This window comes from Aptenodytes patagonicus, chromosome 7 (assembly GCF_965638725.1).
Source record: "Aptenodytes patagonicus chromosome 7, bAptPat1.pri.cur, whole genome shotgun sequence".
Classification (NCBI taxonomy): Eukaryota; Metazoa; Chordata; class Aves; order Sphenisciformes; family Spheniscidae; genus Aptenodytes; species Aptenodytes patagonicus.
In genome coordinates this window covers 30,644,945-30,666,511 of record NC_134955.1, presented here as the reverse complement: position 1 = coordinate 30,666,511, position 21,567 = coordinate 30,644,945, and the positions used below count along the sequence as shown (strand labels likewise).

The 21,567-nt window shown below is 43.6% G+C and overlaps 1 protein-coding gene across 4 annotated transcripts in view; it reads right to left on the bottom strand.

The window, feature by feature from the left end:
* Positions 1–107: 107 nt before the first annotated feature.
* Positions 108–21,567, bottom strand: part of MAPKBP1 (mitogen-activated protein kinase binding protein 1) — a 106,340-nt gene continuing 84,880 nt past the window's right edge. For 3 of the 4 annotated variants that reach the window (XM_076344644.1, XM_076344646.1, XM_076344645.1), the window contains 11 exons: positions 20,201–20,349; positions 19,442–19,491; positions 18,674–18,910; positions 17,474–17,643; positions 15,701–15,846; positions 15,042–15,212; positions 14,087–14,165; positions 12,193–12,503; positions 9,693–10,604; positions 6,115–6,200; positions 108–5,112 (listed from right to left, as the gene is read on the bottom strand). In XM_076344644.1, coding sequence (XP_076200759.1) covers positions 4,819–5,112; positions 6,115–6,200; positions 9,693–10,604; positions 12,193–12,503; positions 14,087–14,165; positions 15,042–15,212; positions 15,701–15,846; positions 17,474–17,643; positions 18,674–18,910; positions 19,442–19,491; positions 20,201–20,349 — 2,605 coding nt within the window. In that variant the 3' untranslated portion in view covers positions 108–4,818. The remainder of the gene's footprint in view (positions 5,113–6,114; positions 6,201–9,692; positions 10,605–12,192; positions 12,504–14,086; positions 14,166–15,041; positions 15,213–15,700; positions 15,847–17,473; positions 17,644–18,673; positions 18,911–19,441; positions 19,492–20,200; positions 20,350–21,567) is intronic. The other variant, XM_076344647.1, reaches the window with a different exon arrangement.

Genomic DNA, 21,567 nt, shown 5'->3' with positions numbered 1-21,567 from the left:
CCCTCCTCCTTCCCCGCCGCGGCCTCCCTTTCTGCCCACCCCCCCCCCGGAAAACGAAATCCCGGGCGCTGTTCGCGAGCGGGTCGCGCAGCTCAAGCGCAGCTCGGTAACAAATGATCACATTTTTATTGAAACAGTTTAAGACACGGAGTACAAATGAATACAGAGTTAAAAACAGCTCCCAGAGGGAGCCTCACAGTGCAAAAAAACCCAACAAACGATTTTTATTATTTTTTGCAAATAATTAAAAAAAAAAAAGACATTTTAAAGGATTATTTTACCTAAAGCCAAAAGTATAAAAACACACATTTATAAATAAAGCAGGAAGGATTGTTTTGTTTTGTTTTTTAAACGGGTGAAGGAAAAGGGCAGTGTTGGAGAACACAGGTAAAGAGTTGCCTGCCTGGTGCCTAGGGCGCACGTATGACATGTGGAGTGGACATGGCTTATTCCTAACGCTGCTGCCCCATGCATCTCCCCTCCACGCTTTACAGCGGGTTACCCATACGAATACAGTCCCAGCCGCCCCCGTGCTATTTACACACACGATTTGAAATATGGGACATGCTGGTCTTACACAGAGAAGGAAGCACCTGCTCATTCAGGGGCTGTTATAGACCTGTCTATTATTTTAACGAGGTTTTTGTCATTTAGTATCCTGGATGCTACACATCCAACGGGGTGGGGTGGGGGGAGACACCGTATACATGCATGAATTTACCAATGGTGTTTAAATACCTGTATTTCATTTTTTCTTATATATAATTATATACATACTCTTTCTTTTAAAAAAATTAAGTTCGTATGTTTCTACTCCCGGAAATAAACGTCCCGATTCCTCTGAGTCATGATGAAGTCTGCAAAACGGGGGACTGGGGAGGGGGCTGCTGTAAGGCCTGCCCCAACCATCACCTGGGAGGTTGCATGGAAAGGAGAGGACAACCTGAGAGAGGAGGTGGAGGAAACGCAGACTCCCATACACACAGCTCCTGGGTGCTAGTGAGGGATGGGGAGGAGGAAGGCATTACCCTGCCTGCAGCAGGAAATAAAACAGAAAGAGTTTGCTGCCCTCTCAGGTTGCAGCCCTTCCTACTGCACCAGTTCAGAGGGCCCAAGAATGAACCAAGGGGTCCCACAGGCAAAGTAATACTATTTACAAGACGGAAAAAAAAAAAAAACCAACAACTATCCTCATTTTGACCAGGAATGTTGGGTTGGAGGGGACAAAATGTATGTAAAGAGGATAGACAGGTCCAAATTATTTTTTCAGGCTTTATGTTAAACAAATAACTTGTCTCTATACAGAAATCTGGTTGTGCCTATGCTAACACCCACACAAACCAGTAAGAGGGATCACAAACCAGTAAGAGGGATAGACTCAAGTTTATTACCTCCTCCCACAAGCCTCTTCACTTCCCAGGCAGTTACCATTCAGTATTTCTCTACCTGGCCCAATGGACAGCCTGTGGTGAAACATATTCACAAGGTGCAACAAAATGTAACACATTTACGCTCTCTTCGTTCTATAAACTAGAATTTTTAGGAATATTTCCTACTGCCAGCAATAGGAAGTTAGCAAGGAAGAATCAGTTGGATCAGTCTCAAATTATAAAGAGAAACACTATCTCCTCACCCCTCTCAGCAACAAACTTGTGGCACCAGCACCTCCTTTACTGGGCTTCTACTACTCAATTTGTAACATCCAAGCCTTGGGCAAACAGCTCACGACTTTGCCATTTCAGAAAAAACAGTTGCTTAGAGGCCAGCAAGCGAAGAAACGAGAGGCCCAATAGGACCTGTTTAAAAACAAACCCCTTCCAATTCATTCTTCAATTACAGATCACCATCTCAGTCCTAAATCTACTTTCCTGAAGCCTTTCTGTACTCGTCTTTCACGGGTATTGGCCAAATGGTGTTCCTCAGGCCAAGACTAACTCTACCTCTACTCAGTTTTCCTGTGTCCTACATACACTATTCTAATTTATTTTAAACTACACAACCATCCTCCAGCTGATCTACTTGCCTGACACTTCTCTTACCATCATTCTGATCAGATTTTACCTCTGGTTTCCCGTACGCAGCCGTGACCCCAAGCAAAACCCATTCCAGGAAGCAAAACCCACTCAGATCAGCTTAAAAATTAGATTTGCTTCACACGACTCATTTCCGAGGAGCTTTGCTTCATATCTCTATGCCAGCTTCACTGGTTGTTGCTCTTTACCTCAATGGGAATTTCATTCTCACCACTGGCTCTTCTGTATCATCTTTGACCCTTTTTGTCACTACCTCAAAGTTTAAATAATAAAATGGAATAAAATTGCACAGGGAAGTAATATAAAGGACCCTCAAACCGTTATCGCCAGTACCAAAAGATACCTGGGTTGAAGGGATTGCTATTTTACCTGAGTGTCTTGTGGCCCCAGTACAGCAAGAAATTTCCTGTATACTAGGACATATGTTCACAGTCTGAAAGTGGAGGAACTAATCACCTCAGAAGCAAGCTTGACCCACACTAACTCCATCACAGACCCAACATGACTGCCATCATACATTCCACTCACGGCATCTCCAGCACACCTTTTCACTCAAGGAAACTGCCAGAAATTTCCCCTCTGGTTTTCAACTTGCCATCCTTTGCAAAACCTGTCTGTGCAAGAGAAGCTGCCCATGGGACCGAGCACACCAGCTGATTCAGCACAATGCAATGCTGAGACAGGACTAGAAAATAACACTTTTAAAGTTTCAGTACAAGCCCATGGAAGGAAAGGTTAGCAAGGACACCTGAAATGTGATTAGGCAGATTTAAATTACAGGCAGAAGTAGCTGGAAAGGTCTCACAGTGCTCCCCATACTGCCAAGTCCTGAAGCACTCGGCAGTGGTGATCAGCCAGCAAACCTGTTAGGGGGAGAGTGAGAACTGCAGGTTATTCAGCCCTGGAGTTATTCGGAAGAAATAGGTCATCCTACACCAGTCTGGCCAGCCCAGTAGAAAAAAGGCTGCACTGCAGATCTCCACTCACAGAAAGACAAGAAGTCAACAGACCACATTTCCGAGTGCCACCGAGTTTCAGAGATGACAGCCAGGACAGTAAAATGAAAGAAAACTGCTTCAAGCATGTAACCTGTGGAATCAAGTGATGCAGTCTGGCTGCCTTTGAGTGACTTCAACAGATGCTAGCAGTCTCTCTCCCACCAAAAGCTTCTTGCTTGCATTAGTTTTATAAACTGGGATTACACTGCTCTGCCTTAAAATAAATACAAGACGGACTGGAGATGGAGGAAGAAATAAAGCATTTTGTCTATCTGTCCTGTTGTAGAAAGGAGTGGGAGTAAGGGGGAAGGTGCTGAAGAATTTCATTGGTTTGAAATTTTTTTTCTTAGCTTATCATTGACCAAAAAAACATCACTGGACAGTTTTAAGCCACAACAAACACAAATTAGCGTGGGCTTAGAGAAGCTCCACAGGGTGAGAAGGGTATTGCACACACAAATGCAAGAAGGGAAGATTTTCTATTTCTCAAACAAGAAATTCATGAAAAGCAAAGAGGCTGGGGGCAGGGGAAATGGTGGTAATCACATCCCAAAATATCTTGTTTGAAGTTCTTGAGAAACCATTTTCTGTGGCTAGTTGAAATAGCTTTACAAAAGGTAAGAGAATGCCAGCTTTCTTGGGATGTAAATATTCTGTTTTCCTGGAAAAGCAAGAAGAAAACATTTTCCTATCACAGTGAAATGAACAAGTGACATGGATGAGCCGTTGCACTGAAGATCTCTCAAATCCAGAGTTACGCTGTAAGAGATGGAAACCAGCTTTTCCATGTCACTTCTCAACAAACAAATCATCACCCCAAATTTCCCAGTCATGATAACATCAAAGTCAATATCCAATTCCTAATCATGAAAGGTGGCTGAAATAAACTTTCATATTTGTATCTAAATCCCATTTTTAAAATGTCTGCAGAAAACCCAGTCTGAAGTATCAATATAGTGTCAAATTCCAGGTTAAAAATACCACTACTGAACTAATTAAGTAATCTCCAAAGCATGGCCCAAGGGTTGCAGAGCATTCCCCCCGGAGGTGAACGCAGATAAAATACAGTGTGGGGACTGTCTTGAAACAAGAGAAAAGCAGACAGGGTTGTCATGACAACAGCAGGATTACTCCAGGTAACAAAACAGGAAAAGAAAGAACGGCAAGACAAGATTTAAGCAGAAAACAGTTCATTAATTGCACAGACACTCCAGCCTGTCTCCCTGTTGGGGGTTTATAATACAGAGATTGTTTCTCGCTAGGATATGGCAAGGGGATTGACAGTTTTTGTTAAAGGACAAAGATAATAGTCACAAACGTGACATAGAGCAACAGTCAGAAAAATAAATTAATAAATAAACCCATAAAAAGTCTGCTTCTTGATTCTTATGAAGCCTTGGAGAGGAAGGTGTTGGCTTCACTTGGACTCCTGTGTTTTTAGTCATCGGTTCAGAATTTCTTGGATAAACTGGATTTTCTTTGTTTCTTTAGGTGCCAAACATCCCAACCTCCTGGCTATGAAGAAATTTCAAGACAATTTCTCCAAACTCCTCTTTCAAGACTTTGTCTAGAGACAGGAAGTTGAAGACCATTGGGGAAAAAATATTAAAATTGTGGCCAGCACATTGCTAAGAATTAGTCAGTTGTAGGGGCCTGAGGAAATCAAATTATAAAGGTCTCCCCACCAGCCCTAGACCAGTGCAATGACAGCATCGGTCTGAAGCTCTCTCTGTGGTCCTCTTCTTGGGATTATTTCTGTGTATTCACAAACACCTGAAAGCCACCCCTCAGAGTTTTTTGTCCATGCGTCGTTCCACAGCTTGTAGCAATAGCTCCGAGTACTGTTCCAGCAAAGCTAGTGTCTGCTCATCTCCCAAACTCTTGGGACTTGGTAGATTGGCACCACATCCCTCATTCAGTGGGCTAGCGGTATCTTGTGGCTTTGCCAGTACCTCCTTAACCTTTGGAAGCCCTTCCTCATCCTTCAGAGAGTCCAATTCTTTCTTCATTGAGGAGAATGTTTCTGTCAGGAGGCCTGCTATTTTATCTTTGTCAGTAGAAGACTCCGTATCACTTAACACCTGAAAGTAGAGAGGGAAAAGGAAAAAAAGAATGCATTGGGGTTTAGGTAGAGCACCAAGTAAGCAGTTTCAGCCCCTTAGGGAAGTGAAGCCATGAAGATTTGCAGACCACTCAAGCGTCCTTTTCTTCAACATTCGAGACTGCCAATTTAGTCATATAGCAGGGCATGCATCCAATACTGCTAGTCACACAAAATCCAGAGGCATTACTCCAATAGGATAGAGATAGGAAGCACATTTTTGGGTAGTGTCCCCCTTATACTGGGCCTAAGGAGGTGCTATGTTTCCCAGCTGCAGCAGAGGGCCACAGTCTCCTTTTCCTCCTGTCTGCCAGATGCAGCTGGTCACAGGAACACAGCAAGGTCAGAGAGCTAACGCAAGCGCTAAGGCCCGAGCTGCAGAGGACCACATGGCAGAAGCTCACTGTGGAAGTTTCACACTCATTACGGGAGACTTGACAGATCAGTGCTAAGCAAAGAAATGAAGAGCTGTTATATTGCTCTGCATGTAACTCTGGTCTGGCAGTGAGAGGGACAGGCGAGTGGTGGCACATTCCCTCCCACAGCTGGATTCCCATGGTATCTCACATTTGCTAATCCTTTTCCCAGGCATCAAAGAGAGAACAGATGGGGATAATAAAACTTAAAGCTCCTGTAATATTTCATATCTCTGAAGCACTGTATAAATATTAACTAATTCCCTAATACCCCTTTGAAAAAGAGCGTACTGTTATCTTCAGTTTACAGATAGGCTAAACAGACTGAAAAGTTAATTGATTTGCTCAGAGTACCATAGCAAGTCATTGGAAAATCCAAAAGTTGGAAATCAGGAGTTCCTGCCTCCCCAGTTCAAGCTTAAGGTGCAGTCAAGTGCACAACCAGGCAGCTTGGTCACTGAACACCCAGTCAAGAGAACACCTTGAGCCAGCAAGCACATACATTCGATGCTCGCGGGCTGTAAAGCCAACCTATTGTAACAGAGCCTGTGTCTGAGGTCACTCACCATGCGGTAAAGATGAATGGCTTTGCGCATGCTGTCCTGGAGCTCGGACACCACGTGCTCACACTGCTCTATGCTGATGCACGATTCTGAAGGGGAAGAAAAAATAAAAACCCAAACTAAGGCACAGACACACTCCAATATCCACGATCTCACAGTTGGGTAAGAAAACATTTTTTTTAATATATATTTGAAAGACCACGTGCACACGCTTCTCATTCAATTTTTAATGATTGGCTCAAACCAACCCTAAACAGGCAAGTTCTACATGAGCTTTCCTTCATACTACCTAGAGACACCGCTTGTTTAAAACTTTCCTATTTTCCCAGTCTTTAGTCCCTCCGAAGTCAACAATGGTTTTTCTCAGATCGTACATTTTTGTTACAGTCAAGGATAGTCACAGATTACCCATGCCATTCTCAATTATAATTAAAGTCAAGTTTGAATGAAGGCTCCCAGTGGCAAAAGGGACTGATCTGAGGAGCCTCTAATTTAGCCTCCACCTAGTCAGAAATCTACATGCTCCCCCTCATGTATCCTTCAGCACAGTGTACAACTAAATGCTGAGGATGAAGGATTATACTGAATTATTACAGTGTTCTCTGATGAGGACTGAGGTCCAGAGGAGTGTTGACAAACAAACTCAATCACAACAGAATCACATTTCGGAACAACCCAGGATATGCACTGCTGATACACCGTAATTAGAAAATGAAAAATAAAAGCAAGCAACTAAGAACACCATCTTCTGCCTGCCCCCACCAGATATTATCTCCAAAGCATCAGAGCTGAAGGCCTGCAATGTTTTAACAAAATAAACACTTTCGTGAGTTAGACATAAAACCATGAACAAAGACATAGACACACACACAATCTGCAGTTATCTTCAATTTGCAAAGGCCTGGACAAAGGCCATTCGACTTCCTTTAGCTACCAAAAAACAAAACTTAGTCACATTAGCACTATTATTTCTGCACTTCTAAGAACGTCATCTTTGAACAGGCTGGAGGGGACCATAATAATTTTATGAATACATCTAGATGATGTATAAACAAATATAGCTAGAAAAACATCTATTTATACATAAACAAACACATCTAGAAGAAAGAGGCATGAACAAATCCTTCCATCTGCATTTGTTGTTCCCAAATCACCCAACCTTGTAGAGTTTGAACACAGTGGGCTTCAGTGCAGTCCAAGATTCTTGCCTTTTTTTTTCACCTCTTTTTTTTTTTTTTTTTTTTTGCTGCTCCCCTCCTCTCCTCTTTTTGTTTTAAACCCAGCTGTTTCTTCTCATGATCGTTTCTGGATTTCTCCTCTGATCATGCTTTTTATGCTGGTCTCCAGCTTTGTGAGCTGCCAGTCTGGAGAAAGGTCACGAACATAACATAAATGCTTGAGTAACAGGCATTTTCTGCCTCTCAGGTATGCAGAGCAGAGCTCTTCAGAAACCAGCAAAGAATATTAAACACAGCAACAGTATTAAGCACATCTACAGCATTTTAACTGTAGATGTCAAAATGCTTTAACAAAAACAATTAAGTCTCTTTATCTGCAGCTGTTATACAGGCAGGAAAATGGAAGGACGGAAAAATTAAGTGGAAACCCAAAGTCACAGAGCAAGTCAGAAGCAGAACAGGTCTCTGTCAACCCTACAGTTCTAATCTAAACTGCCACACTATGATCCACAGAAGCCACAGTAAATTGTTCACAGCAATAGCCAACTTGGATCTAAACAGCTTTTCCAGCATCTACCACTAAAAATCTGGGAAACATGGTCTGCAAGAAGCTGAAGGCTGACAGCTGTCTGTTGAGGAAAAAAAAAAAAATGGGGATCTACTGAGCTAAATCATTCTAACTCACTAAAGGATGCTCCTAAATATTCTGTCAGGGCATGCTATGTATTGGGAGCTGCTTTTAAAAAAAAAAAAAAAATCACTGCTGCAAAAAAATTGCTCTTTCTCTGCACTATCTGTGCTAATTCTGCAAAGATTCATAGCAACTGACTAAAAACCATGTGATATGTAGCTTGATTCCCAAGTCTAGAAGAGAAAACTCAGCCTAAAGAGTACAGACAACTGGACCGTTACTTCTGTGCTGTAAGATGTGATTCCACAGCTCCAGGCTGCATCTGCTGTTGGAGGAAACCTCATCCATGTGGGAGTAGGGTCTGAAAGTTTCAGATGCACTCACTGTTCTACAGAGCAGCTACCCTATGGTATAAAAACAGCAGGTCCCTCAGACAAAACAGCACATTTCCTGTTTTACATAAGAGTGCTTCTATCTTAGGGCGTTTGATCCCTCTAGAAATGCAAAAAGAAAAATAACAGTGCATCAAAACCAGATTATCCCTCTGCAATGCTTCGGTGCACAAATACTGCGCTTAACCATTGCAATGAATGGAGGAGCAGCCTGGCACCACAGAAAGTAATTGATCAGAGGATTACAGAGGTGTCCCTTCTCAGATATGAATAAGAACAACATAGCAGAAGGGATTAAAAACTGTGCACTGTATAGTCCCCTGAAGGTACAAGGTATCAGTGCGGCGGTTAACATCCATCTTCCTACTGCACGACTCAGCTGAGTATTTCAGGAAGGCATATTTCCTTTCAGGTTGTGACACAAAAGAAAATTCTCTGGAGGTTTTAGTCCCACAGCAAATGCTGTGGGACTAAACTGTGTCTTCTCTGCCACTGGAGGTTCTCCTGCCTTGGAGGGCAGGATTTTTGCTTCAGTTTGAAGTTACCTGCTAGTTTTTATTTGATTGAAGTACCTTCAACCAGGGCCTGTAACAGATCCAAGAGCTGTTTTCAGCAGGTAAAAGTTTCCCACCTCGTACCTTTTTCTCCAAACTAGAGGTAATTCAAAAATTAATCCATGTTCTTTATGCTCAAACCCAAAGGCTAGGCCTGCACGTGCACTGCATACCCAGTTTGCAGACATGTCCTTAAAGCAGAGTGATAGTAACACAGAGACTTTCTCGCTCTCACAGGTGGCTACAGCAAGGAACACACCTTGGTCAAGCCTCATCTCATGCAAAAAAACTGTATACAAACCCTTCTGGACCCTGCATACTTACACATTAACAAAGTAAAGCCTGAGCTGCCTGGCGTAACTTCACTGTCACTATTATCTGTGCTTGCTAGGTTCAGCTGGCACGTGTTGGCCTGCACCTTCATCTGCTGGTCAGACATGCTCTGGGGGGCGCACAGGGGATGTAACCTACACACACTCATGGGGATTCCCAGCACACCAGTTTTTAGCATTGACCAGAAAGAGGTATTAGCCCCTACATGTAATTGTATGACGAAGAACACGAGTGCACTGAGGTCTACAAAACATTCAGCTAAAAAGGACCTTCAGACATAAGACCCAGAGGAAATGGAAATTAAAGACTGAGAAAAAGGTGTCAGGTTGAAGAAGTGTCTCACCATTGAGGGGATGGCTTATGGAACGAGACAGGTGCAGACAGGACGAGACAGGCCAGAAGCTGGACGTAAAGAAATGTGATGGGATCGTGAGGCGGTTCACAAAGACAGGAGACAAAAGGGGGAAGATAAGAGATTGGTATCCATGCACACCTGAGACCTGTGCCGAGGCAGTTATAGATGTAGGAGGCCTCGGCCTGATGGGGTCTAGTGGGCAAAGTCCAGGTTGGTTGTCTAGCACACAGGCGATGCCGGTGATCCTCTCCCTGCACCTGGGCAGTGTGCCCTCAGGAGACCTCAGGTGCCGGCCCTCTGACAACTCCCTCAGTTTTGGATTAGTGACCCCTGGCTCATCCTGGCAACTTGTCCTTGAGACTGGACTCTCCACTGGGCTCTCCTTAGCAAGTCCTGTTGGGATCTCTCTACCAGGAACCAGAGACCCAGCAGTTTGATTCTCCCTCTTGGAGGTTCGGACCTCAGGAAAAGAGGGTTTCTTTTTACAGGCCCCAGCAGGTGACTGCGGAGACTGTGGCTCAAGCAGGGTTTTTGTTTTGGTAGTGGGTGAGAAGGAGGCCAGTGTGGGTCTATCAGGCAATGGCTTGGGAATGTCAAGAATCAGATGTGCTCGGTTTGATGATGCCAACTTGCTGTGGAAGGACTTGGGAGATGAGCAGTTTACAACTGGCTGAAGTGCTGGCTTCACTGGAACATTTTCTTTCACTGGTAGCTTAATCTTCTCAGCATCTGCTGTGGAACTAAACTGTGTCTTCTCTGCCACTGGAGGGCTAGTCCTCTCATCAGTCAACATTTCGGTGGAGAAACCAAGGTACAGATTTTCCCCTACAGATACGCTCCTTGACATCTTAGCCCGGAAGCTGGTTGTGGGGTTCATGTAGGACTTTGGTTTTGCAGCCCTGACATCTTTGGCCAGCAGAGCACCAGATCCATCCATCTTCAACATACTGGCTGATAACACCCTGCAATTGTTAGGTCTGGGATCCTTCTCAACCACCATAAGAGTCTGAGGACGCTGCTTGGCAGAGGATATCACTCCAGGACCCTTATCTGTGAAAATTAAACAGACAAACATACCAAAAATAGACAAGACCCTGCAGTGAATTCCAAAATCGGAAAGTAACAGAGCTGCTCCAGCCTATATGCGTCAGCTCAGCCCCTGGGAGAGGTGTACAGAACCACTACTTCAGGTTAATATCACCAAGCCTCAACAGCTTTCTTTTTTGCCCATCCCTCATCCTGCTCACACGCTGCTGCTTACCTGATGAGAGAGACTTGTTCTTAGAGTGTATGGCCAGAAGATCTCAGACCACTGTGACGGTTAACTGAGAGGCCAGAGGAAGCAGGCAAAAACTTATATATGGTGTTGCGGTGATAAGGTTTATTTTTTTTAAAACAAACTGAGTGCTTATTGATGGTTCATGAGTTGACTGTTTCAAAAATGGAGTGCTTTCACACAGAGTGTGTGGATACAGTAAGGTCCCTCTTACTGCCCCCGCTCCTTTCCTCCTCTCCTTCCCACCCTGGGGAGCTTCAGTCTTGGCCTGGAGCAACCACCCACAGCAAGAGAGAATTTCTTTGCAAATAGAATCATAGAATCATAGAATCATTGAGGTTGGAAAAGACCTCTAAGATCATCAAGTCCAACCATTGACCCAACACCACCATGCCCACTAAACCATGTCCCTAAGCGCCTCATCTACACGTCTTTTAAATACCTCCAGGGATGGGGACTCAACCACTTCCCTGGGCAGCCTGGTCCAACGTTTAACCACTCTTTCAGTAAAAAAATTTTTCCTCACGTCCAATCTAAACCTCCCCTGGCGCAACTTGAGGCCATTTCCTCTCGTCCTATCGCTTGTTACTTGGGAGAAGAGACCGACACCCACCTCGCTACAACCTCCTTTCAGGTAGTTGTAGAGAGCGATGAGGTCTCCCCTCAGCCTCCTTTTCTCCAGGCTAAACAACCCCAGTTCCCTCAGCCGCTCCTCATAAGACTTGTTCTCCAGACCCCTCACCAGCCTCGTTGCCCTTCTCTGGACACGCTCCAGCACCTCAACATCCTTCTTGTAGTGAGGGGCCCAAAACTGAACACAGGATTCAAGGTGCGGCCTCACCAGTGCCGAGTACAGGGGCACGATCACTTCCCTACTCCTGCTGGCCACACTAGTTCTGATACAGGCCAGGATGCCATTGGCCTTCTTGGCCGCCTGGGCACACTGCCGGCTCATGTTCAGCCGGCTGTCAACCAGCACTCCCAGGTCCTTTTCCGCCAGGCAGCTTTCTAGCCATTCTTCCCCAAGCCTGTAGCGCTGCATGGGATTGTTGTGGCCCAAGTGCAGGACCCAGCACTTGGCCTTGTTGAACCTCATACAGTTCATTATCAAATAGTTCACTTCACCCTTGGCATTGCTCCTCCCACAGCTGCCAGACAAATATAAGAGACTGATAATTAGGAGACCAGCATCTGCATTACAAATTAAAAATATTTTCCCTTGACAGGCTAAGAGTCAGAAGACATGCAAAGCTTGTAGCTCAGAACGCAGAAAGACATAAGCTTAATTTAAATCTCTACTCAAGCTCAAATCTCCTCATTTCATTCTCTGGTTTATAGCGTCATTCCAACCTGTGTCCTTACCCTCATGAACGAGGTCGTGAACTGACTGTGCCTTTCTCATCACTGCATTCACAGGGCCTTCTGGAAAGGATGCAATAACCCGTCCAGGAGCCATAGCAACTCTGCTGGCCTCCAAAGCTGATCTGCGTTTTTTCTGGACGTAAGCAGCCCGATTTGAATTTACAGTCTCCAGGAGTTGGCTGTTCTCCAACACATCACCAGGATGGCTGCTGCCATTTTTCAACAGGTCTGGTGTAAACCGATTGGTCTGGGTTGGTGGCTCGATTGGCTTTGAATCCAGTATCAGATTTGATGAAGAGAGTGACAATCGTCTAAAGAACACGATAAAGAAATCCCAGTTAAAACAATTAAGTACGTTGCCCTGGACAAACAGGCACATGCATTAAGCCAGTTTCTCTGGCATAAAGAGCCCTTCCCTATCTGGATTTTTTAAAGTCAAAAATGCCCTAGGCTGTTACCACTTCATTCTACTCATCCCTGGAAGCACTGGTCTTCAGGCATTTGACCTTAGGCTGTGCGATCACAAATAGCATTGGGTCACTATTTCCAGGGGGGACACTGTAAAAGGTGAAGGCAAAAGAGAAGGAAAAATTCCAGGCAGAGGGAAGACTGGGCAAAATCAGGTCAGGTCTTTTCTCTTAGCTCACTTTACTAACAATGAAATCTTTTCCATTCTAAGATACCCTAAGAGAAAGTAATTATACTTTCCTAACATTATGAAAGCGTAATTACTAGGAAAGCTGGTCAGTATCTTCAAGAGGGAAGCCTAATTTCCTCTTCCTCTCCACTTCAGACAAGCATAGTGGACTTACCTCGGAAAGGAGGCAACTTTCAATCTGGCATGTTTGAATACATTAAAAGCCCAGAGGTTTTCATAATCTAAAACTACCTCTCTTGTTACATCTCTAGAGCACCAGTGACTTCCTTCACTCACCACTGCAACTCCCCAGAAGCTTACACAATAGCTTTCACTATGTGACTAGTATATTTCACATACACTGACTTTCTTCCCAAACGTACAATCCCAACGCAAGTCAGACTAAGAGGCACTCCTGACAGCACCACCAGCAGCTGAATACAGCAATGACAAAAAAATTTCCCTAACATGGTGAATCTAGACACAGCTGGTGAACCATAGAAGATGTACCCAAATCTGCTCAGTCCTGTACAATGAAATTAATTTAAGCAGAGATTTCAGGATGTCATTTTAGAGGAATATGGGAGTATTTGTTTGTTTTAAACATTTATGAACCCAAATCAACGAAAGTATTTACCCCATTTCTTGTTTGGTTTTTTGTTTGTTTGTTTGTTTTGTTGGGATTTTTTTTTAAACAACAAGAGAAACAGCTTGGAGAGACCTTTTGGGGTGCTTTAGGGTTGAGGTTTTTTTGGAAGAATAATATCCCCATGGGGCTTTGTATGAGACACCAGAGCACCCTGTGAAGGCATGGGACTGAGAAACGAAGCTGAGTAAGAAAGGACTGTAAAACAAAGGAAAAGTTGATAAGCCTACTTTCATTGTCCAAGCTGAATGAAATGCAAAAGAATAAACAGAGCATAAACAGTGAAGAGTAAATTAGATGATTAGTGATTCCTCCAGCTTAATCAATCAAGGCATTAATCATGAAACAATTAAGCACATTTTTGATAGAGGAAAAAGAACAAAACAACAGTGTTGCTTTAGGAAGAAACAGAACAGCTAAAGTGGCACAGGATGGCCTGTCCAAATCACAAGTGTCTGCAACCAGACTGCCAGGCGTTACGCTAACACTTTGCTGCGCCTAGGCACACTAAGGCCAGAAGTTTGCTCAACTATTTTGACCCAGGGCCTAGCACATGACCTACTCACACTAGTAAAAACAGACAGAAACACTCAAAAGAAGCAGAGCCATACCTGAGAGCCGGGGACTGGGAAAGAAAGCGAGAGGAAATGCTGAGGTTTTCAGTTCTTTCCAGATTCCTACATGAGCCACCTGAAAATTTTGGTTAAAGGGGAGACAAAAGGGAAGCAGTTTAGTTACAGAACAAACATTCTGACATATGTATTTTCTTATCACAGACATGATCAAATGTTCCCCCATATCCAAGGGGATTTTTTGAGCTAAAACCACAGAGAATGAGATAATTTCATTGCCTTTGCCTTTTCTGTTCTACTTAGATTACTCTGCCTTAAACTGCTACTCTCCCTAAGGGTACGCCTCCTCCTTTTTCTCTTCCCTTTGTGTCCTATCCTGCCTGTAGGACTGTGAGGTACTGGCATCAAGCAGAAAACAAACCAATCAAAGGAAAGGGAAAAAAAAAAAAGCATAAAACAGACAACTCACATAGATATTGCTGCCTGCAACCATTATCAATTCTAGAAAGATACGCTTTGTTCTGGAGTTGGTCGATAAAGACTGACCAGCTCCTTTGCCACTCTGATGTCTCCTCTTATTCTCTCCCTCCACCCAGCATTTCAGCCTTTTCTTTTGTGACATTTGTTATGCCTTAACATACCACTAGAGGCCACTACGTGTCACCTATGGGGGGGGCGGTGAACACAGTTAATACCTTCATATACAACAGGAAAAAATAGTCTGCACAAGAGAATGGCTCTTCAGGATTCTAGGGACAATACTTAACCCAAACTGACACAGACCCCAATCTCATCCACACAAACTTACACGCAGACTGATGGAGTTAACAGATGTCGCTCTTCTTTAGGCCTCTCTACATTGGTTCCCCATTTTTGCCCCCTCGTACACACACACCCCCGAAAGCCTAGCAGAACTTGTAGCCTGGTTTGGTTTATACAGGGGACAAATCTGGAGTGACCTCACAAAGTCCCCCTACCGAGCAGAGAGCTGTACCTTTTCCATCAGTGCTGCCCAGGGTCCCAAAATGCTGCTTGAGGAACTTTTCCTGATCGGGTGTCTGGGCGATTTCTCCCTCTGGCATGCTAGTGCCCACATCCTCCTCTCCTTCCTCTCCCTCCAGGTCTGAGATGCCATCCACACTTAAGGGCTCAGTGCCTTCAGAATCTGGGAAAAGGCAAAAAACCCAATGCTCTAATAGCATAATTACAGTAACATTAGTCAGGTTAAAAAAAGATATTCAGCAAAGATGCTAAATTGAACCTAGAATGTTAAAGCAAAAGTTGGTCAGCATGAAGTGTAATTCTCTAATCTACCATACCCCACAAACAGCATAGCCTATGGGATAATCAATATTAAACCTGCCTCCCTACCTAGCAAGGTAAAAGAAAGCCAAAGGCGCACAAGGAAAGTGCACTTTAACCAACTCCTGCTTCTACAGTGGCTTCACTGAAGTGCCTGTTTCAAATGTGCCTGAATCTTTACAGCAATACTAGCAAGAGTAATAGGAGCACGACCTCAGTTCAGCTCATGAAGAGGATCAAGTATTAGAGATCAGGATAGCAACTGATAAACACGGCACAGAACAACACCAGCAAGTTTCTGCAGTGTTCCACATCACATATAAATACATTTATAACGTCTTCGCATCCTACCTTCGTTTGGATGGTCTGGGCTGGACAGACGACTGCTGCTGTAATCTACAGAGCAGGCACTGTCAGGACTGTGTTTGTCTGGGCATCCATTACTGTGATAACCTCTACTTAGCTTCCCGTGGGGCAACGCTTTTACCTGGAACTCACTACAAGAGAGACAGGAAAGATACAACACTAGAAGAGAGATTTGGTATACATGTAAAGAAGCACATTCTAACTTTAATAAGGCCTTACCTGTGTTAGTAACACCTTTGATTACAAAAGTAAGGCTTTAAAGAGAAAAAGAAGTTGATTTCTATCATCATTATACAGTAAATTCTTTGCATTTCATTAAGCTTGGACAGTGAAGTCTCAAGAGGACTGTCTGACTTTCTGGGTGTTGTCAGTTTCACATGATTACCAGGAACCAGCACAGCACTGCCCTGGCTTGATTTCCAGCACAGGTGAGGAACAAATGTAGAGGTCTACGTAATGAAAAAGGGACTAAAACCAGGCCTATACCTGCATGATGGAACTCCAGTTTGCCATAGATTTGAGCCCTAATATAGTATTTTTTCCATGTTTATGACCTGCTTCTCTGGGCAATTTCTGTGTTGCAAAATAGAGAAGATTCTGGGTTTGAGCAAGACTAATTTACTGAATAACGTCATACAAAAATACAATATTGTAGGACAGGGTTCCTGATTTCTGTTGTGATTTCACGAGCCTTATTTTGTCAAATGACAGCAGCACCGTTCTTTTGGCTGATGTCTGAGGACTTCAGTTTTCCACTTTATGAAATACTTTGGTTTCAGATATACTCTAATGCAAGGTAGGATGCAGAAGTCACTCAACGGAACTGAATGACAATTAGCCCTGGCAGCTTGCAAACTCTGCATACTTTGAGATGTGTGCAGCCTGTATCCAACATCACCAGAGGGCCTCCCTTTCTTACATGATGGAGCAGCACATGGGGCTGCTCTGTCCAAATGTTATCATAATAAAATTAAAAATGTAAATAAAGAGAAACTGGGAGAAACCTAGCAGCTTCAACTGCAAAATCTTGGCATGTGCTCTTGCATAAAAGCCTGTCTAAAGCTATCAGCCCACACTTTGTAACAGAGCAGGAGGAGACAGAGGAAATTAAACAGCTATTAGCATCAGGTTAAGAGGGGAAGGAAAGAATAAAATTCAGGGAAGGGAAAAAAATGGAGCACAGAATGAAACAGAAAATTAAGTGAGGTAAAACTAAAGCAGGAGAAACAGCAGAGGAAGAAAAAAGGTCTCCGCTGTCTCCACTGTCCTTTTCAATTCCATCTATCTCATGCAAGCCATTCTGTTTCCCACAACAGGGTCATCACATACTACATTTGTTAAATTCTTGCCCAATTAGGTTTGAAATTGTCATAAATAATAGTGTCCTGTCATTTCTCCTGGGCAGACATTTCACTGCCACGTATACGTCACTGTTGGGTGGTTTTCCAGCTTCCAAGTTTTCCCTTGCTTATTTCAATCCAGATAAGGGAGAAAGCAAAAAAGTTGCTCCCAAGTTGTTTATTCAACCAAAAAAAAAAAAGAGGAGGCTGCTAATGTGCAGTTTCCTCTAAGGAAAGATTATTTTAACAGTGCCTTCTTAGTTTCAGATTCCTTTAGCATCAGGCTGGCATAAAACTCTCAACTAAACATGCCTGGCATCAATCAGGCACTGTCAACTCATCCAAGTTACCACACAAGCTGCAAGCAAACTAAAACAGAAACGTGTAAGCCATGCACAGCAGAGAGCTTATTTTTAACCTGCTAGGGTCTGTGGGATGGATTTCATCTTGCTCAGGGTAGATTACACACTCCTCACTCTCAGACGGTTCCAGTTCCTGTGAGAAAATCCCCTCTTCACAAGACACAAGCCGAATCACTTGGGGTCGCACACAAGACCGGTTATCTTGGGGAGGTATTGAGCTGCCAACCTGGTTTTTAAAAAATAAATAAAAAATAAAAATAAAAAAAGAGAGAGAGAAAACTAGATATTACCAGTGTTTTTTCTTAATTCAGCAAGTGCTGTACAGAGGTAGAAAGTACGCATTACAGCACGGAATATGATCAGAAATCTGAGATCAGAAAACACAGCACTCCTATGGCTTTCCTCTTCCTTATCTACTAAACTTGACAGACTACTGCTGTAGTTTCCTATTTTGTTTCCTGTTTGCAATCCCCTAAAATCCTCTGGTAAAGTACTGGACTCCCCATCCCCCTTCAACCACACATCAGGAGTGTAAGCCACGTGGCAGCAGGTTCTTCCATTACCCTTTATAGACTGATCAGACATAGTTCAGAGAAGTCTGTGGGCCACAGCTGAAAAACACTGGTTTACTGCATGCAGTGAGCCCAATCCTCTCCTCAGTCACGCAGTTATAAATGCAGGAAAAACTCTAATGAAGTTAGATGGCAGGACAGACTGCTACTGGAAAACAGTCACTATCTTTCTGAGGTATGAGCATGCATTACTTGCAGTCACCCATCAATACTGAGATCTTGGATATGTTTTAAAGAGAACTTAATAATCTAGCACAGCCCACAACTAAGGGCATCATATGAGCCACATTTCAGTGCTACTGGAGTCAAGAAACTGCACCCCAGCAGAGTGAGCTAACAGGCAATCAAGTACACATCTGTAATTCCAAGCTCAGCTTCTCAGCTTGTTTTTGCCATAAATAATCAAAGAGCTAAAAGAAAACATGAGGCCTTCCTCTGTCATTGGAAAGAAACCTTGATCCCATATGGGCTCTGCTACAAGATGGCAGAAAAGCCAGAGTCACACATTACAGAAGTACTAACTACAAAAGAGTTATCAGAACAGATTTCTCAAAAGGCATTTAGAGCCACCTCGGAAGGTATAAAGAATGGCATCAGGTAGTAATAAATATAGGTAATAATAAACAGAGGCAGGACAGATGCACTCGGTGTAGATTCACCTCCTTAGAGTAGTACTACCCTTACTTTGCCGATGTGCACAGGAAGATCTGCCTGTTCTTCTCTGTCGTCCCCATTGCTGTTCTGAGACAGCGAGTCTCGACTCGGAGAACGGGAAACAGAGAAAGACTCCAACTGACGCAAGTCAAGCATGGATTTCACAGTCATCTCTATGTTGCTGGTTGGCTGGGACCAGCGCCCACGTTGCCGGGGCATCTTGCTCATCGGTGCCTCTGAGTGCTGGATTGCCGCTATCTCTTTGGCCTGAAGGAAATTGAAAGAAAGACAGTCAGTCTTAGGTTAGGGACTGAGTTCTGCTGATAGAAAAACAGGAGAGAAAACAAAAGACCCACAGAAAAACACAATTATATCTGTCTCTACAAAAGCCCCAAAGCTGTCAGCGAGACAGCTTAAAATTCCTCCCCTAATCATAAAGACATCAAGTAAAGATGATACTTTTGTTGCTGCTTCTTGCATAACTGAACATTTAAAGGTCTCACTTGGATCCAAGTATATGATCAACTTCAGCACTACGTGACATTCAGGCCAGAAATGAAGGGGACAAAAGCATAACATCTGATGGAAAGATACTGATGTAAAAATCTCAGGTGAAACTGTCTCTTAACTAGGCTATATTTTGCCATCCCCAAGTCATTCTTCAGAGAGGCTTCTCAATGGTTTCCCACCACAGCTGCACCTTTCCCACCAGTGAGAATGAAGTTTTTAATCTCCATGGGAATTTCTTTTCCAGTTTCCCTATGACAAGAAATACAATTTGAAGGTTTAGCAACTCACCCTCCTCATTTCCCAATGGGAAAGGCTTCTTGAGAGGGTAAGGTCTGGATCTGGAAAGGGAAAAAGATACATATCTAGTTGACATCCTTGGCCAGCAGTCCAGCTTTTTAAAGACCCCTTACCTCGTCTTTCCTCAAAGGCAGCATTCCTACACCTTTTGAACCAGCAGACCACGGCCAGCACATGCTTTCCCATAGACCACTAAATCGTTGTATCAAAATTTTAATGGAGATGTACTGTTTTATGTAAGATTTTCACTGACTCAGCAGACCCATTGCAGAACACTTGCCACAGTGCAGTGGCCCACTGAAGGCTTGGGAAAAAACCCTGCTCCAATACACTGTAGCATCTGTGGTAAAAATACCTCAAATAAGTAATGGTAATCTCTACTGTAAATTTTAGCAGACATCTCTAGAATCATCTGTGAGATCTCTTTTGGCTTCTGTGGACTTCTAATAGCTTGTAGACCCAAGCCCAGGACACTAATTCAAAATTTATTTGGCCAGTTGGAACTAGAAAGAAACTTGGAAATTTAATAACTGAATTTCTAATCAGAGAACTCCAAAAACGTACCCCTCTTCAGATGCAGGAATGGGCAACTCCACATTACCCACTGGTGTTGATCCATCTGTTTCTGTCTTGGTCTTTCTCTTTCTGCTGATACCTTGTTAACCCTAAACCAGTGTCTCTCATCTTCTCCCCACTTCACATTCATGCCATATTTCTCCATCTCTGCCCATGCCCCTCTCCCATTTATACCTGAGTCTCTCTCAGCATCGCAGTTGGACTGAATATGGAAAGACTGCAGCCCACGTAACTCATCTTCATCATTCCCTTCGTCTTCACCATCCTTGTCGCTGTCTGATGAGAGTGCAGGCACAGAGGACAGGGCAGAGATGGACTCGTGCCTGGGAGGCAGGAATTGGAAGGAGTATTATGGTCTATCTCAAGAATTGCCCACCATTTCAATCCCTACACCAGGCAGTTCTCCACCTTATCTCCATCCACACTCAGCAGGCTGCCTCAACTCTCCCAAACAGCCCTTGCTCTAGCAAAACCCGTCTCTGAGAAACAGGGCAAGTTAAACCCTGCACAGAGGTGCGTAGAGCCTGCCACAGCAATTGTCTCATATGTGTGGAAGGATGACAGAAATCAGAACAGAAGTAAACGCATCTGAGAAAGTCAAGTGGAATGAAACTTGGCCTTCCATTTCAGATCCTGCCAATTCATAAGGTCAAGATGGTAGAGCATATTTGAAAGGCAAATATTTTTCCCACCCTTAAGCATTTCCTCTCTGGAACTGTTTTACACATCAAAAATGTCATAGAGATACTCCCTGTTTGACAGCAATTGGGTATATGGCAAATTACCACATAAGAGACAGGTTCACATCAAGGACTGCAGAACCTGCAGGCACAGCCCACTCACCATAAGAGCGCTGTGCTGCCTTTTTTAGCCTTCAGACACAAGGAATAATGTAAAACATAGTTTCGGCAGATCTTTAATCAAAGTATATCAGACAAGTGTTCCCACACAGACCTCAGAGGCACTCCCAGCATAGAATTCCCCAATACCAATCAAGGACACTTACCAATACCGGACTCCATCTTCCCTCTTTCTTCTCCTCTTCCCCTTCCTCCCCTCACCCCTTCAGTCAACAGAACCAAATGAACTAACCCACTTTGGACAATAATTGAACAAATGAAGAATCCCTGACAAATACATTTGAGTAGTGCCTACTCCATGGCCTTGAGCTAGAGTGCCAAACTCATTAGTGACATTTATAGGATATCACTGGTGGGTGTTGAGTGCCAAGCATTATTCATGAAATAAAAATAGCTCATCCACCAAACACAGCCTGGCCAGGGACCAACTTCTCCTGCAGCTGACAGATAGCAGGCAATACTGAAACATGGTAAGAAGTAGTTAGGGTATTTTAATCTTTTCTCTTCCCATATAGTGCCAGAATGTTAATTTCCATTTTATTAGGAGTGGCTGAGCAATAACTACCTAACCCTTTCAGATGAGCTTTGAGGTGTTCTGGCAAAAAGAAGAGTGAAACTGACTGTAGTCTACAGAGTCCTCCAGTGAAACAGTTTCATGTTGGCTGCCCTCATCTACTTTTG